We start from the raw sequence: 17,326 nt of genomic DNA, 5'->3' as shown, positions 1-17,326 counted from the left end.
TTCTATGCCGTCTGGGAGACCAAGTATACGTAGGTTCTGTCTTCTGGACCGATTCTCAAAGTCGACACTCTTGGCTTTAAGTGTTTCCACCAATTTAATGGTCGAAATTAAATCCTGTTGCAATTTTTCAATTGTCAAATCTCGTTTCCGAGCTTCTTCTTGCAGAGACGCGATAAGAACTTGCTGCTGGTTAATTACTGAATCCGTCTTAACCATATAATCTTGAAAAACCTTTATATCTTGTTTAAAAACTTGTTGTAGTTCATCGAATTTTTTATCCAAAACCTCCATAAACAGTTCATAAGTTAACTCAGTGCGTTGTGGTTGAGCTTGCTTCTTTCCATTACCGTTCGGGTTACGCCCCGGTTCTCGTCCTTTGGATCTAAGAGCCATTTCTGTTTGCATATCTTCAAAAATTCACAATAAACTCTTAACGATAAGCCCGAGAAAGTAGCAAGAATCTTTTGGTGTAGGTAAAAATAAGTTGGATAAGGGTGATCAAAGGTTAAAAAAAGTAAAGGTTATGGAGCGGATCTAAAACAGTACTCACTCCATGAGCATCTCCCGCTGACTCCTGACTTTAGCTTCTCCTCAAATTTCAGGGTGAATTCGATCATTTTATGATCATTTGGCCCTCAGAGTTCTTTTGCTTTAAGCTTTCTAAACCATTCATTGCACAATGCCTAATCCAAAATGGCTGATCCCCTAGCGGGCTCAACCACGAGTTGTTCTTAGAAAGCCATCTCGTAGGCGCTCTAGAAAATTCCCCTGCCTGGAATCTAACACCAACCTGATTTTCTCAATCTACCTGCATATGAACTCTTCCCCCCCCCCCGGGCTACCGTAGCATTGCTGTTTTGGCATGCATTTTCTATCTCTCATTGTAATATGCATCCTTACTACTGTTTGGGAATCTGTATACAACTCACATCGAGTTATTTTTACCCTTGCTGTTCCTTAGCTCAATCCATAATTATTCAGCACCTTGCAATCCTATCCTCTGTCTAATGGTTTGATTTAATTTTTTACCAACAGAGCAATGCTACCCCCTCTGCCTTCCTGCCTATCCTTTCGATACAATGTGTATCCTTGGACATTAAGCTTCCAGCTATAATCTTTCAACCATGATTCATTGATGCCTACAGTGTCATACTTGCCAATCTGTAACTGTGCTGCAAGTTCATCAACCTTATTCTGTTTAGTGCACGTTCAAATACACCTTCAGTCCCGTATTCACCCTTTTTGATTTCATCCGCCTTTTATGTTGCGACTCATGCTGTTGACTGCAATTTTGCGTATCAACAGCTTCTCCTCCCTATGCATTGCCTCTGTTTGTAAACCAGCTACCTCATCTTCAGCACTATCATTCACCTTTCCTACGATACCTCTTGCATTGAAATATATGCGGCTCAGAACACTAGTCACACCACGCTCGATCTTTGGATTTCTAACTTTATCTGAGGTCTTACCAACATTTGCCTCCACAAAGTCTCCACTGTCTGATCTGGCACTCTGGTTCCCATCCCCCGGCAACTCTTTAAGTCCCATAGTGCAGCACCAATAGCCTTCCTGCTAGGGTATTCCAGTTCAGGTGCAAATCGTCCCTTCTGTCCAGATACCACCTTCCCTGGAAGACAGCCCAGTTATCCAAAAATCGTATTCCCTCCCTCCTACACCAACTCCTTAGCTACGTATTAAACTGTATACGTAATCTTATTAGTTCTGGCCTCACTAGCACGTGGCAAGGCTAGCATTTTTGAGATGATAACCCTGGAGGTCCTGCCCTTTAACTTAGCACCTAACTCTCTGAACTCCCAATGCAGTACCCCATCACTACTGTGTCATTGGTACCTACATGGATCATGACTTCTGGGTGTTCACCCTCCTATTTAAGAATGCTTAAGACTCAATCTGGGCTATCCTGGACCCAAATTTCGCCAAATTTGTAACTTTTCAGAAAGAATCTATTAGTGGTGTGTCAGTGTGAAGCAATGGTTGAAGTGTGAATGTGATAATTGTTATAATATTGTTCATGGTGTCCATCCTAATTGTATTTTGAAGGAGAAATTACAGAAGAAGAACTCACCAGGCGTCTGCATCAAGTAAAAAATGGCATTATTCCGAACAACCCTGTTGCTCGAAGGAGTGAAGGTTCTGGTGACAGAGGTAAGCATATAAATAAAAGGAAAAAAAATCTAAAGACATGTTTAGGCTTCCAGAATTCAGTTTAAATTTTATTATTAGAAACTTACAAATTTCCACTCTGCATCATAAAGTTGAAGAATAATTGCTTGGGCAGGGAATACAAAATAATGGGTAACTTTCCTGAGCTTCTAATTATCAGTGCTTTGCTATATTTGTGTGGGTCTGAAAAGTGTTCTCCATTCCTCTCATTGAATCTCCATCCTTACTTTGAAATGCAGTCTTACAAATAACCATTTTACCTGATGCTTTTCTTCTGAAGCAACCATTCTTCCTTTGTGTATACTGTTGGCTATGGAGAGTGCAAGAACAGAGAATCATTCTCTCTCTTGCTCATTATCTTCGTTTGTGTTGTTTCCAGTGAACTTGTACATTGAAGTGACCATCCAGATTCACATCAAAGCTCACAGAATTAGGTGCTTTGTTTTAAGCATTTTAAAAATATTTTTTAGAATCAATGCCTGCCACAGTGGATGTTGGGAAATTTCATGATTCAGTTTAACACTGCTCAATATATTATAATAACATTTAGGCCATTGAGCCTATTTGGTTCACCCAGTTAATCAGGTATTTTTATGCTTATATGTTGAATAAAACTGTTTCTCTGTAATTCATTCTTGGTAAATGTAGTTTCGGAGTGGTTTTGGAATTGCAAAATAATCCAGTCCACTTTTTGTTGTCCAGTATTTCTCCAAAGTGCTCTTGGTAGCACTTGAACTCCAAGAGCTAAAGTTAATTGGAACACGAGTGAATAAACCCCACTTGAATTAAAAGTTAATTCAAGATGTTAACCAGGTTACCAAACCCATTTGCAAGTTGAGTTTTATCAGGTTCTATCATTCATGTTCTCTAAGTAGTAAAATCATTTTAAGTGCAAATAAGACTGATGATTTGCAAAATTTACATTAATAGAGAAAATGTTGGGCTGGTCTGACGTCAATTGTAGGTACAGTGGCATGCAAAAGTTTGGGCACCCCGGTCAAAATTTCTGTTACTGTGAATAGTTAAGTGAGTAGAAAATGAACTGATCTCCAAAAGTCATAAAGTTAAAGATGAAACATTCTTTTCAACATGTTAAGCAAGATTAGTGTATTATTTTTGTTTTGTACAATTTTAGAGTGGAAAAAAAAGAGCACCATGCAAATGTTTGGGCACCCCAAGAGATTTGAGCTCTCAGATAATTTTTACCAAGGTCTCAGACTTTAATTAGCTTGTTACGGCTATGGCTTCTTCACAATCATCGTTAGGAAAGGCCAGGTGATGCAAATTTCAAAGCTTTATAAATACCCTGACTCCTCAAACCTTGTCCCAACAATCAGCAGCCATGGGCTCCTCTAAACAGCTTGTGTAGCACTCTGAAAATGAAAATAAATGATGCCCACAAAGCAGGAGAAAGCTATAAGAAGATAGCAAAGCATTTTCAGGTAGCCGTTTCCTCAGTTCAGAATGTAATTAAGAAATGGCAGTTAACAGGAACGGTGGAGGTCAAGTTCAGGTCTGGAAGACCAAGAAAACTTTCCCAGAGAACTGCTCGTAGGATTGCTAGAAAGGCAAATCAAAACCCCCATTTGACTTCAAAAGACCTTCAGGAAGATTTAGCCGACTCTAGAGTGGTGGTGCACTGTTCTACAGTGCAGCGACACCTGCACAAATATGACCTTCATGCAAGAGTCATTAGAAGAAAACCTTTCCTGCATCCTCACCACAAAATTCAGCCTCAGAGGTTTGCAAAGAACATCTAAACAAGCCTGATGTGTTTTGGAAAGAAGTCCTGTGGACTGATGAAGTTAAAATAGAACTTTTTGGCCACAGTGAGCAAAGGAATGCTTGGAGAAAAAAGGTGCAGAATTTCATGAAAAGAACACCTCTCCAACTGTTAAGCATGGGTGTGGATCGGTCATGCTTTGGGATTGTGTTGCAGCCAGTGGCACGGGGAACATTCCTCTGGTAAAGGGAAGAACGAATTCAATTAAATACCAGCAAATTCTGGAACATCACACCATATGTAAGAAAGCTGAAGATGAAAAGAGGATGGCTTCTACAACAGGATAATGATTCTAAACACAACTCAAAATCCACAATGGACTACCTGAGGAGGCACAAGCTGAAGGTTTTGCCATGGCCCTCATAGTCCCCCGACCTAAACGTCATTGAAAATCTGTGGATAGGCCTCAAAAGAGCAGTGCATACAAGACGGCCCAAGAATCTCACAGAACTAGAAGCCTTTTGCAAGGAAGAATGGGCGAAAATCCTCCAAACAAGAATTGAAAGACTCTTAGCTGGCTACAGAAAGCATTTACAGAAAGTGGGTGTTACTAAGTACTGACCATGCCGGGTGCCTAAACTTTTGCTCAGGCCCTTTTCCTTTTTTATTTTGAAACTGTAACAGATGGAAATAAAAAAGTAATCTTGCTTAAAGCATTAAAGAAATGTCATCTTTAACTTTATGCCTTTTGGAAATCAGGTCATCTTTTACTCGCTTAGCTATTCACAGTAGCAGAAATTTTGACCAGGGGTGCCCAAACTTCTGCATGCCACTGTATATTGGCTCTGGCCGACATTGTATCACAAAGAAATACTGTAGGTACTGAACAGTATTTTGACTCCAGCATTTGCCAGAAACTGAAATATCAGATGTTTCAGCAATAGAATGCATTGACTTACTAATCGGTGTTGTGTTTGCTTGCATGCATGAAAAACTTGTTTGTAAACATAAAATTGCTGGCCTCCCCATGTTTCAAACTATCTAAAATGAAGAACTGCATTGTATCTGGTATGAATTAACCTTAGATTGGTAGTAGAGAGATGTAGTAAAAATATAGCAGATCCTCTAGTCATCATTGTTCATCTATCCTAGTTGGGACTGCACTGAAGTTTCATCAAATTTTGAACTTTTATAAATAATCTGTTAGTGGTGCATCAGCAATTGTGACTGGAAATTAAAATTATATTAAAGAACTAAATTTTCTTTGAAACATGTAATACCTCACCGGTCTGCAAGTTGCATGTTTGACTGGATCGTCCAAAAGCAGTGTAAAGCAAAGATGCAGTTCAGGAACAAAAGGAGTCTCAAATGAGACTTTAAAGTAAGCATTTCCATTCCTGAGATGTCCAGTTCAAGTCATATTTGCAGTGTGTGTCCTGATAAATTAGGCCTTGAACTCTGCCAAATCAGTTACATGTTGCTTGTTTTTGTATTTTATGGTCAAGACACTTGGACAGGGTTAACTTGGCACTCTTACTGAATATGTCCTGCATCAAAATATCAAAATGTCTGTCATATCTTGAAAGAGATTCCCAATATTAAGCACTTATCCAGCTGTAAAGTTTAAATGTGACTGCAGCAAATTAATGTAGCTATTTCCTTTTGTTACTGCTTCTCAAGACAAGCTGCTCAAGCTTATATAACTACCTCTACCCCATTTGTGCAGTTCTTTAATCACTTCCTTACACCTCTTCTCACATCTTCACTGAAGGCAGAAAGGTAGTTTCCTCTGGTATGATTCATAATTGTTACAGCTTCATCTGCAGATTTCATATTGCCTTCTGCTAACATTGGGAATTACTATATAACTCTCGCATACTGTATGTGTATCAACTTTTGTTTGTGTTAAGTGAATCCCTTTAAGTCCACTGGACAATGTCCAGAAGCTGAACAAATGACCTGCACCAACAATCACAAAAAAGACCACTCTTAACTACTTTATAACTGTTGTCACTCACATTGACAATATTTAAGAGGAAAGACAAACTGAGATGGCTTCTTTCCCATCCTTGCTCTTTTAGATCCACATCTAGCTCCTTTAACCTGACTTCTATTAAAACAATCAAACAGTATTATTTTTGCCATTGCCTACCCACAAGCCACCCCCTCCGTCACCAAACACAAACTAATCTTGTAACTAGTTCTTATTCCTGAGGTGCGATTTATTTTTGTTTCAAGCCTGGTTTTCAGCCACTTACAAAAAAAAAGCTGTACCCACAAACTCTTTTAGTCCAGCTAATGACTAACCTATATCAAACTTGCTTTTGTGTTTCAAAGTCCTTGAATATGTCTGTAGCTCCCAAATGAATTTGCAAATTTGCAATCAATCATGTTAAACTCCACAAAAACTATGAGCTGGGAATATTTCCCATGGCCATAGAGGATTGCTTTTCTGACTTGAATTAGGGCCATTTCATTGCAACTTGTCGGATAGAAACTTGATTGTAAAGATTTTGAATGTGGAACTCCAGGCGAAAAGAACTCTGATTTGGGAGGTAAAGTGTTCAAGGACTTTGAAGAGGGAAGCTTGGAGGTTTAAAGAAAACAGCTGCAGCTTCAGAATTGTTGTACTGTCCTGAAGACTTGGGATGATGGTAAGCAGCTCTGGTTACTTGTCTTCAGGGTTCTAAGCTTTTTTTCTCAGAGAAAAAATTCAAGCGGTTTCAGTTCTTGAGACTATTCAGGCAATAGGAGACTGGCTAGCAGCTCTGGATATGAAAGATGACTAATTTTATATCGCTATTTAGGAATGGCATTGGAGATTCTGGTTCAGTTTCAAAAGACAAAGCTGTCGGTATAAGGACATACCATTTGGTACCTCATTGGCACCCAAGGTTTTACAAAGTGCCTGTCTGTATTCACAACACATCAAGGATGCCCACGGTTATCTGCACTGGATGACAGATTCATCAGAGGCCCTTGGAGTCCCACTGGCATGGCCATGCAGCAGGTAATCAATGCAATCCAGGAGTTGGGTTCATAGTCAATTAATGTTCTTAAGAGCATTATTTTGAACTAGCTGACTGGTTTGTGTTACTCAAGATTTTCCTTTTTTTTAACCTAATGGGCTTTGATTAAAAACGCTGCCTTCAAATATTTGGCCGCCATTTTTGTGGTTCTTGAGCTTTGTTTTGAGTTTTGAGCTCAAAAACTGCGCGTCCCTTTCTCAGAAGGTAAAGATTGACCAAGCCATTGTTCTTGATCTTGCACGGTGATCATGATGTTGGTAGATATTTTCTAGCCTGAAAAGGCTGCCTAATTATTGGAGGATTGGTTTCCTAGCTGGTGGCCCATGTGAAGTTCTGCCTTGCACATTTGGAATTTAATGCATGCAAAATGGAGTAATGTCAGAATCAGCAAATGGAGTTGGACCTGTCAATAAGATTTTCTTGCTACTTTGCAGTTAACAAGTTAAAACATACAAAAAATTCTATAACTGTTCAGATAAAGGCAGCATCAGTGAAGAACACGTTACTTTTTCAGATGTGAGACTTAAGTGTTATAGATCTCGCAGGTTTGAAGCAGGGAAGAAGGCAAGGCTATTTTTCCTCCATACAGATGTAGGTAATGCAACTTTTACCTTTCTCTCCCTCCCTTTGCCATTACAGGATGTCTTTTGGGCACTTTCTTTGTTTAATTTAGCTCACCTCTCACAATGTGGTCTCCAGCTCCTTATTGGGAAACAAAATGTAGATTCTTTCAATGAATATACTTGTTAGATGCAAGTACCATTCCAACCCCCCCACGCACACTGTTTCTGGTTGCCTGCCATATTAATTCTTTACCCATTCTTGTTCTGATGCCTCATGGTTTAGTATTATTTACAAATGATGGCTGCTAGAAGCTGCAAGAATAGCATCTCATTGTTCTGTTTAAAAGTTGGCAACATTTTATACTTTGAGTTTACTGCTCCAATTTTTTTCAAACTGCCAGTAAAGATAATGATTCTTTTTTGTATTTGTGGCTCCTTTGGACCTGTCTAATAAGCAATATTTTCGCTGAGTATTATTGCCCCTTTTGTAGGTGATCTTTTTGTCTATCAACCATCTAACACTTGGAGATTTTTGTTTCCTGTATATCTCCTCTCCTTTTCCTGCCTTTGAACACTAACTTACTGTTATTGTCACCCAGTTTAGATACAAGATCACAGTTCCAAAGCATTAACACTTTCTCTCTGCATATGCTGCCTGATTCTTGTTTCCACTTTTTTTTCTTGGTTCAGATTGTTTCACTTTCCAACATCTTCAGTATATCCACTTGTTTTTGCACTCTCGATGCACTGCAAAGAGGTTAGTACTCTATTTAGTATTTCACATGTTTGGGTATATAGCCAATAATTGCTAACTATCTGTTTTTTAAAAAAAAATAGAAGTTGCTGTACAGTCATTGTTACCATGCTTATGCTCAAAGTCCAAATTATTACTTTCAATAATGTATTGAAACTTCATTTGAAGTAGTCTGTAGTGCAGAGACCTGAGGTAAATGGATATTTAAATAACAGCTATAATATTCTTTAGCTTGTAGAGAGGAAAAATCTTGACTCTGTAAATGCCCTTCTGTAGCCATTTCTCATTGGGTTTTGATTAATGTCTGACATTAATATACTAATTATGGCAATCGAGACAATTACAGTCCCTATGAAAAGTATTCACAGCCCCCCCCCCCCCCCCCCACCGGAAGTTTTCCTATTTTATTGTTCTATAACATTGATTCACAGTGGATATAATTTGGCTTTTTTGATGCAGATCAACAGAAGAAGACTTGTGTCGAAGTGAAAACAAATCTACAAAGTGATCTAAATTAATTACAAATGTAAAACAAATAATTGATTACCTGTATTCACCCCCTGTAATATGACACACCAAGTCATCACTGGTGAAGCCAATTGGTTTTATAAGTCACATAATTAGTTAAATGGAGATCTGTTTTTGGAGACTTCTGTTCTGTCAATGTGTTTCAATTGATTGTAATAAAAATACACCTTTATCTGGAAGGTCCAGCTGCTGGTGAGTCAGTATCCTGGCAAAAACTACGTCATGAAAACAAAAGAACACTCCAAGTAACTCTGCAAAAAGGTTATTGAAAAGTACAAGTCAGGAGATGGATACAAGAAAATTTCCAAGTCCCTGAATATCCCTTGAAGTACAGTTAAGTCAGTCATCAAGAAATGGAAATAATTTGGCACAGCTGTAAATCTGCCTAGAGCTGACCATCTGTAAAAACAGTGATGATGCAAGAAGGGGACTAGTGAGGGAGGCCACCAGGAGACCTATGATGACTTTGGACGAGTTACAAACTTCAGTGGCTAAGATGGAAGAGACTGCATATACGACTGTTGCCAGGGTGCTTCACCAGTTGCAGCTTTATGAGAGAGTGCCAAAAAGAAAATCACTGTTGGGGGAAATAAAACTCACGTGAAATCTTTGCAAGAAGGCATGTGAGAGTCTTGAAGTCAGCTGGAAGAAGGTTCTATGGTCCGATGAAACCAAAGTTGAGCTTTTTGGCCATCAAGCTAAATGCTATTTTTGGCATAAACTGTACACCGCACGTCATCAATAACAACATCCCTACCATGAAGCAAGATACAGGAAAATCCTGGAGGAAAACCTGTTGCAGTCTACAAGAGAACTGTGACTTGGGAGAAGATTTGTTTTCTAGCAAGACAATGACCCAAGTGTAAAGCCAAATCTACACAGGAATGACTTAAAACAACAAAGTTAATGTCCTGTAGTGGCCAGGTCAGAGTCCAGACCTCAATCCAATTGAGAATTTGTGGCTGGTTTTGAAAAAGATTGTTCACTCATGATCTCCATGCAATCTAACAAAATGTGATAAATGAAGATAAATTGCGGTATCCATATGTGCAAAGCTGATAGAGACCTATCCATACAGACTCAAGGCTGTAATTGCTGACAAAGATGCATTTACTGAATAGTGACTTGAAGGAGGTGAATACTTATGCAAACAATTATTTTTGTTTTATATTTGTAATTAATTTGGATAACTTTGTAGAGATCTGTTTTCACTTTGACATGAAAGGGATTTTTTTCTGTTGATCAGTGTCAAAAAAAACCAAATAAAATCCACCGTGATTCAATGGTGTTAAACAATAAAGCATGAAAACTTTCAAGGGGGACGAATACTTCTCATAGGCATTGTATATCTTTGTTAATTTTTTAACTTTTTTCCTTAGCTACCCTCTACTCATTGTTTTCTTAGGATCTGTGGATATTTATGTTTTGGATTGTGGAGCTATTTAATTCATTTTGAATTAGCTTTAACCTTCTATATTTCTTCAATTTGGAGTTAATTTTGATCTACAGTAAGAAGTTGCCCATAAATGGGCAATTGGAGGAAATTCTTGGTTAAGTGATGACTTATACATATTGAAGACACAAATATAAATAGTTACTATTTAGGAAATCTCTCAAAGTTGAAAATCCCTCAGGTGTGTGATGTTGAGAACCACAGACTGTCACAAGTGGGCCGGTAGGGATTTAAGATGTTCTGCATTCTTTCTTCTGTTTGCGCATAGCTCCACTTACTTCCATCATAGCTACTCAAAGTGCTGAAGACCTTCTCCATTATGAGCAGTCATGAAACAGAGATTTCTGTGAGTTGGTTTATATGCTATATTTTTCCCAGGAGGCTTGTAAACATTTTTGTAGTTTTTTATGTTGTGTTCAAAGTCTTTCACTGTGATGGAGCACAGAAGAGAGTGTTTGTTTCAGGAGTCTATTCATATTTCCGACATCAGTGTGACCTGCCCACTCCCACTCGTTGAGCATGATCATAGCCTCAACCTTAAAGACCTTAGCCTGGGTAAGGATGCTGACATTGGTTCTCAGATTTTGCCAGTAGGTTTAGAGGATTTTGTAAAGATTGGTTTGCTGATGCTTCTCCACTAATCTTCATCTATTTCTCTAAGGCGTTCAAAAGGATGCTCAGTTCGTTGAGTTTGGTTTCTAATTTTACAGTTCACTGGAAGCTCTCACATTGGAGTTTTTGGTGCTTTTCATATTGAAGTCTGTCTTCACTATGAGGAGGCTCCCAATATGTGAAATTTGGATTTTTCAGCATCTCGTTGCAGAGCTAGGGCTGTTTGTGCAGCAGAGTAGTTTGGTAGAGGTTCTTTTATGTTTTATATGGTCCATCCCTCATATGCTTCAATGGAAGAATTTTTGATGACTTGAATCTTGGCCTCCAAATGTAAATGTCATCGCTGTATGTTGAATCAATGCCTAAGCTGGGGGTAATCTTCACTCTGGAACATACAGGGTAAATGGTAGGGCATTGAGGAATGCAGTGGAACAGAGAGATCTAGGAATAACAGTGCATAGTTCCCTGAAGGTGGAGTCTCATGTAGATAGGGTGGTGAAGAAGGCTTTTGGAACGCTGGCCTTTATAAATCAGAGCATTGAGTACAGAAGTTGGGATGTAATGTTAAAATTGTACAAGACATTGGTAAGGCCAAATTTGGAATATTGTGTACAGTTCTGGTCACCGAATTATAGGAAAGATATCAATAAATTAGAGAGAGTGCAGAGACGATTTACTAGGATGTTACCTGGGTTTCAGCACTTAAGTTACAGAGAAAGGTTGAACAAGTTAGGTCTCTATTCATTGGAGCGTAGAAGGTTGAGGGGGGATTTGATCGAGGTATTTAAAATGTTGAGAGCGATAGATAGAGTTGACGTGAATAGGCTGTTTCCATTGAGAGTAGGGGAGATTCAAACGAGAGGACATGATTTGAGAGTTAGGGGGCAAAAGTTTAAGGGAAACACGAGGGGGTATTTCTTTACTCAGAGAGTGATAGCTGTGTGGAATGAGCTTCCTGTAGAAGTAGTAGAGGCCAGTTCAGTTGTGTCATTTAAGGTAAAATTGGATAGGTATATGGATAGGAAAGGAGTGGAGGGTTATGGGCTGAGTGCGGGTAGGTGGGACTAGGTGAGATTAAGAGTTCGGCACGGACTAGGAGGGCCGGAATGGCCTGTTTCCGTGCTGTGATTGTTATATGGTTATATGATTGTTATATGATAGTTTGAAAGCTAAAATGAATTTGCCATATAAAGGAGGAGAAAATTAGGGTGCTCTTTTATAGTGTGCTAATATATTGGTTGACATGGCTTATAATGAATGAGCAAGTATATTGGATGGTTGTAGTAAAAGATGCTTTTTTGGGATAGGAGGAGTTTTGAAGATTATGGACAAGCCCAGTAAAACAAAGTGGATTCTTAGTTCCTTCAGAGATTTTGTATAAACAAATCAAAGTTATCTTTTCTGTGTTTAATTTGATAATGGCCACTTTACTGAAACCAAAAGGAGGGTGCTGGATACACTGGGGAAATGTATGTCTGTAGAGCTCCTCTGGCTTTGACAGTGATCCAGTCAGCAGAAGCATGGTATCAATGTGCCAATGGTCTGTTTTATTTCATTTTCATGTTGCAGCACTATGTGTGTCCCACATGGACCAGGGTAATGGTGTCCTTGATGGGTACCTTTGTGCCCAACTGCACCCCCCCCCCCCCCCGTCCTTTGATTTGCCTTAGTGGCTCAAACATATTTGGCATAGGGGATATGACACTGAATAGAAGCGTCAGAGCTTTGGCAATGAGAACAGTTAGACATTGTGGTTCCAGCTTGGTGTTTTAATATGTGCAAAGCTGTATCAGTGTCCTTCCTTTAAAGCTATCAATGCAATAAGAGGGAATGAAATGTTGTAAATCCTCTTTGAATGGAGAACCTTAGTCAGGCATATATAGCAGGGTTTAGAAAATCTCTAAAAGTTACAGTTATCTGTAGCTCCAATAATGTAAGAAAATTGGTGACAAAATGTAACCCTTAACTATCTGTGGTACTGAGATTAGATGATCTTATAGAAGTGCATGCTTCTCAGCAAACTGCTTGCTGTGGTTTAAATTGGAAAATTGCTCCCTGATTTCTCTAAACAAGTATGATGTTCTGCTGGTAGCCCTTCCTTTCGAGACACTCTATCATCCAGAAGCACTTGTGTTCTGTTTTGCTGTATTCCAAAGGAAAGTATGTCTGGGCACCTTGAAGTCGGTGAACTTGAAGCAATTACAGAAAGTGCCATTCACTTTGCAGGTAGCAAAGTCTAGAAATTAAACTTGAAGTAGGTGGTCTTTTTAAATACTGTTGATAGATAGGTTTCCTTTCTTCTGCCAAAACATATGTTTTGCCGTGCGAGGTTAAGAAGTGACATCACCCAAAGCTTGAATTCCAGTTTTGGTGATCCGTCTTGCATTAGTGAGGCAGGTTTTCAGACCTCAAAACTAATGCCAAGATGTCTCATAATTGTGTGTGCTTTTGCAGACACTCTTTTGGAGATCCAAGGGCACTCTTGGCACCCTGAAAGTAGATGTTCGCCACCTGAATGTAGTGCTGTACTGTTCTAAACAATCAGACTAGGTTTTATTCCAACAGTTTGGAGGATTCATTACATTCAGAGAATCAAAAGGACCCTACACATTTGCTGAGCTATGTTTTTCAATTATTGATGTTTATTTGTTTTGTCCCTGTAGGTGCTGAAGGTTTGGACGAAGGGTCAAGTGGCGATTCACTTCTGGAGTGGCTGAATGCGTTTAGACAGACGGGTAACACGACGAGAAGTGGGCAAAGTGGGAATCGCTCATGGAGAGCAGTCAGTCGTACAAACCCAACAAGTGGTGATTTTAGATTCAGCCTGGAAATTAATGTCAGTCGAGGTAGAATCGATCAAAGTGCCGAGATGGAAAGTGAGCAGCTCATGGACACTTCGAATGCAGCAACAACATTGCCACCAACAGAAGAGGCTGTGACGCCTGTACCATCTAGAAACATAAACCCATCCCCACCAACAACAGCACAACCTGCACAAGCAGTAACGGCTCCACCAGTAACCATAACGGAGGAAAGTGTCCAAAGTGAACCAGAAAGATCTGAGGCTGGTGTTACTAGACAGAGTAGAAGACCAAATGGAGAATTTTCTTATGAAAACAGATCTGAACCTTTTAGACAAGACCTTGAAACCCAGCCACCTCAAGGTCGTGTACAAACTGGCAGAAGCAGAAGTCCAGAACGTCGAAGGTCCTCTAGAACAAGAAGCAATCGAAGTCGTTCACCCTTGCATCCAATTGAAGGAACGAGTAGATCACGACGCCAGACTTCCCTCCGGTCTGTGAGATCCAGTTCCGAGAGTGGGACAGAGGGAAGTTCCAGAACTAGGCAGCATGTGGTGTCCAGGCAGAATCGGGTTGGAGATGAAGTGTGGACAGAAGTATCTAATCCTTTCTCGGCGTCTGAGTCAAGTGAACCTAGAGAGTCTTCCCAAGAAGCAGTTGATCCTACAGAAGCTTCCTCCAATGATTCCTCTACAGCTGGACGACGACCACCTACCATTATGTTAGATCTGCAAGTGAGAAGGGTGAGACCTGGTGAAAATACCGATAGAGATAGCATAGCGAATAGGACCCGCTCGAGATCCCAAACAACAGACAACACAGTTGTGTATGAAAGTGAGCGGGGTGGACTGAGGCGCACTTTCTCGCGCTCAGAGAGAGCAGGGGTACGAACTTATGTAAGCACCATTCGGATCCCTTTTCGCAGGATTTCTGACTCGGGGCTTGGGGAGGCTGCCTCGGTGGCTCTCCAAACCATACTGCGCCGAATAATGATGGGTGGGGAATTGAGTTCCTTTGTGGACAGTGACAGTGACTCTGAAACAAGCAACAGGGGCCGAAATCCAACGCAGGAAGTCTCCGAGTCACAGAACAGCACAAGTGAGCCTCCAAATGTTGCTTCAATGGGTAGAACGGGAGAGCAGCAGGCAGGAGTGCAGCGGAGTGACAGTGAAACAGATAGTACAACTGGTGCCAGGAGAAGAGAAACTCAGCAGGCTCGAGGTTTGTTTGGACTTGAAGAAAGTGGCACTCTGCCTATACTTAGGCTTGCCCATTTCTTCTTGCTGAATGATGAAGATGAGGATGATCAGCCAAGGGGACTGACTAAAGAGCAAATTGACAACCTGTCCACCAGAAATTTTGGGGAGAGCGATGCAATTAAAACCTGCAGTGTGTGCATTAGTGAGTACACTGCCGGCAACAAGCTTCGCAAACTCCCCTGCTCACACGAGTATCATGTTCACTGCATTGATCGCTGGCTGTCCGAAAACTCCACGTGCCCCATATGTCGACAGGCCGTTTTAGGTCGCGCTGTTGGTGATAACATTGGCTAGTATGTGGCCTCCACAATTTTGTGCTCCCAGTATTGATGTAAAGTAGAATTAGCTAGCTGTATTAAACAGTGAACCATATAAAATTTTACTCCAGAATGCAGAGGAAATTTCAAAATAGCCATACCTAATATTTCTGTGTGACTGCTTCCTGACATATGTTAAAAAAAATCTTTAGTATGGGTTTGGACATTTTGTATTGATTCTATTACAAGTGTGCACTGTTGCATTGTGTATGAAGTGAAACAATTTTACCATGCTTAAATATGTATTTGGGGAACAATTCTGGCATTTGGTTTCTTAAATCGGTTGATTGAACCCTTAATTAGGATTTGTTCTTAGCATGGTAAATAACTTATTTAAACTATAATGCTTTTGCTTTCCTTTTGTCCAGGGTGAATCCCTGGTCTATAATTTTGTCATATTGTTAGTACTTGTATTGAATTACAATTTTTTTTCATTGTTTGGATTTTTTAATCAAAAACATTTCCTCTTTTGATGTATAGTTTTGGTTTGGGTGCACACTTAGTGATGGTGTTTTAGCAATTCAGAATTTTTCATTGTTGGAGAATTTATGTATAGGGTAGAGAAATTGGCCAATTAAATTAGCAATGCAAATTTACTGCTATATAAAAATACTAATTCACTGTACATCTTTAATGAAGAGATTGCCTTATATTGAACATGTCTATGGGACAAATTGCAGTTATTCAACAGTTACTGTACTATGAATTTGTTTACTATCTTCCAATTTTCAGTCAATATTAAAAATAAATCTGATTTTATTTCTTTGGAGTTACTCTGTACATCCCTTTGAAGCTCTTGCCTTTCCACCTTGCATTTTCAGTTTTAGGAAAATAATCCAGTCACAAAAACTCTAAGAAGTCATTTGCCTTTGGGAAGCTGGCTGTTTATTATTTCTTTATAATTGAATGGATTAGTGAGACCATGGATGCACGTGTTAGCCCCTCAACACATTTCTGCAACCCTCAACCCTGCGCCATGTAATTTGTGCCTGACAACATAATTTCCCAGCTCTCAATTAAGATGTCATTTGGTTTTACTGCAACCTTCAGGACCATCACGGTGTTGTGTAATAGACTAGTTTCTGAAATCCTAATCAAATATTGCAAGTCAAGTGCAGTCCTGATCTACATGAAAAATAAGCTCTGGTATTCTGCCAATTGACATGTTGCATTTATAAGTTGTAAAGTATAAAAATGCTGGGTTTCTTTAATAGAAAAATTCCAGTTTTGTTGTTTTAAATATGAAATTGAAATACATTTGTATTATAATTAATGTAAGAATGGACAAGTTTGTTTCTGAGGCAGAATGCCAGTTTTTGTTTTTGAATATATATATGAGCAGATTGTGGGAAGTAATGACACGATTTAGTATCGTGCTTACCCTAATGTATATGGAAAGAATCAGTTTTGTATAAAGGTAACGAGCTATGAATCTTGTATAAATTTTAAATGCCAATATTGTAATGTGTAATTTCATTACTTAAATTTCACAGAGCCAATGTTAGAAAAAAATGATAATATGTCACATAATAGGAATCTCACAGATTGCGATTAGCCCTACAAAAGGCAAACTGTGTAGTAAAGATTCAAAGCAAATTAGATGAGTGTTTTAAGAAGTCCAGGGAGAGTTTTCCTGCAGCTGCAGAAATCTTGCCAAAGTCATTTGCTTTGGTCAACTGTACAAGGCCTATTTAAAGTGATTTAGTTTATTTATGTAATCTGTTGTACTAATTTTTGTAAACTAGTAACTGAGTTTTGATGAAAAAATATTTGATTATCCAGTTGTCATTTTAATTTCTGGAGAAAAGGAAACTTCAGTTGCAGAAAAACATTTATCTTTTGACATTGACCATTTAAAAAAAAACTGGGGTATCTATAAATGTTAATAAAATGATAAAACTACCAGTGCCATTGTCTGTGAGGTTTATTCCTCTCCTTTCCTCTTTAGTTGACTCTCCTTTAATGTTAAGTGCACTCAGCTACTTTTTACATGTTAATGTTGTCATTGTTTAATACCATCTCCTGACACTATTTCAGAATTTTTTGACCATTTACCTCTGCATTCATGCAATATTTAAAGCACGTAAATATCATTTTATTTTA

At 39.1% G+C, this 17,326-nt stretch overlaps 1 protein-coding gene across 2 annotated transcripts in view; it reads left to right on the top strand.

Annotated features, from left to right (window-relative positions):
- The window catches only part of rlim (ring finger protein, LIM domain interacting), a 65,766-nt gene extending 48,641 nt beyond the window's left edge, over positions 1 to 17,125 (top strand). The window contains exons 2-4 of one of the 2 annotated variants that reach the window (XM_073057927.1): positions 2,062 to 2,166; positions 8,190 to 8,256; positions 13,510 to 17,125. In XM_073057927.1, coding sequence (XP_072914028.1) covers positions 2,110 to 2,166; positions 8,190 to 8,256; positions 13,510 to 15,200 — 1,815 coding nt within the window. In that variant the 5' untranslated portion in view covers positions 2,062 to 2,109 and the 3' untranslated portion in view covers positions 15,201 to 17,125. The remainder of the gene's footprint in view (positions 1 to 2,061; positions 2,167 to 8,189; positions 8,257 to 13,509) is intronic. The other variant, XM_073057926.1, reaches the window with a different exon arrangement.
- Positions 17,126 to 17,326: the final 201 nt, after the last annotated feature.

This window comes from Hemitrygon akajei, chromosome 10 (genome assembly GCF_048418815.1).
Source record: "Hemitrygon akajei chromosome 10, sHemAka1.3, whole genome shotgun sequence".
In the NCBI taxonomy this organism is placed as follows: Eukaryota; Metazoa; Chordata; class Chondrichthyes; order Myliobatiformes; family Dasyatidae; genus Hemitrygon; species Hemitrygon akajei.
This window is presented reverse-complemented; position numbering and strand designations above follow the sequence as displayed.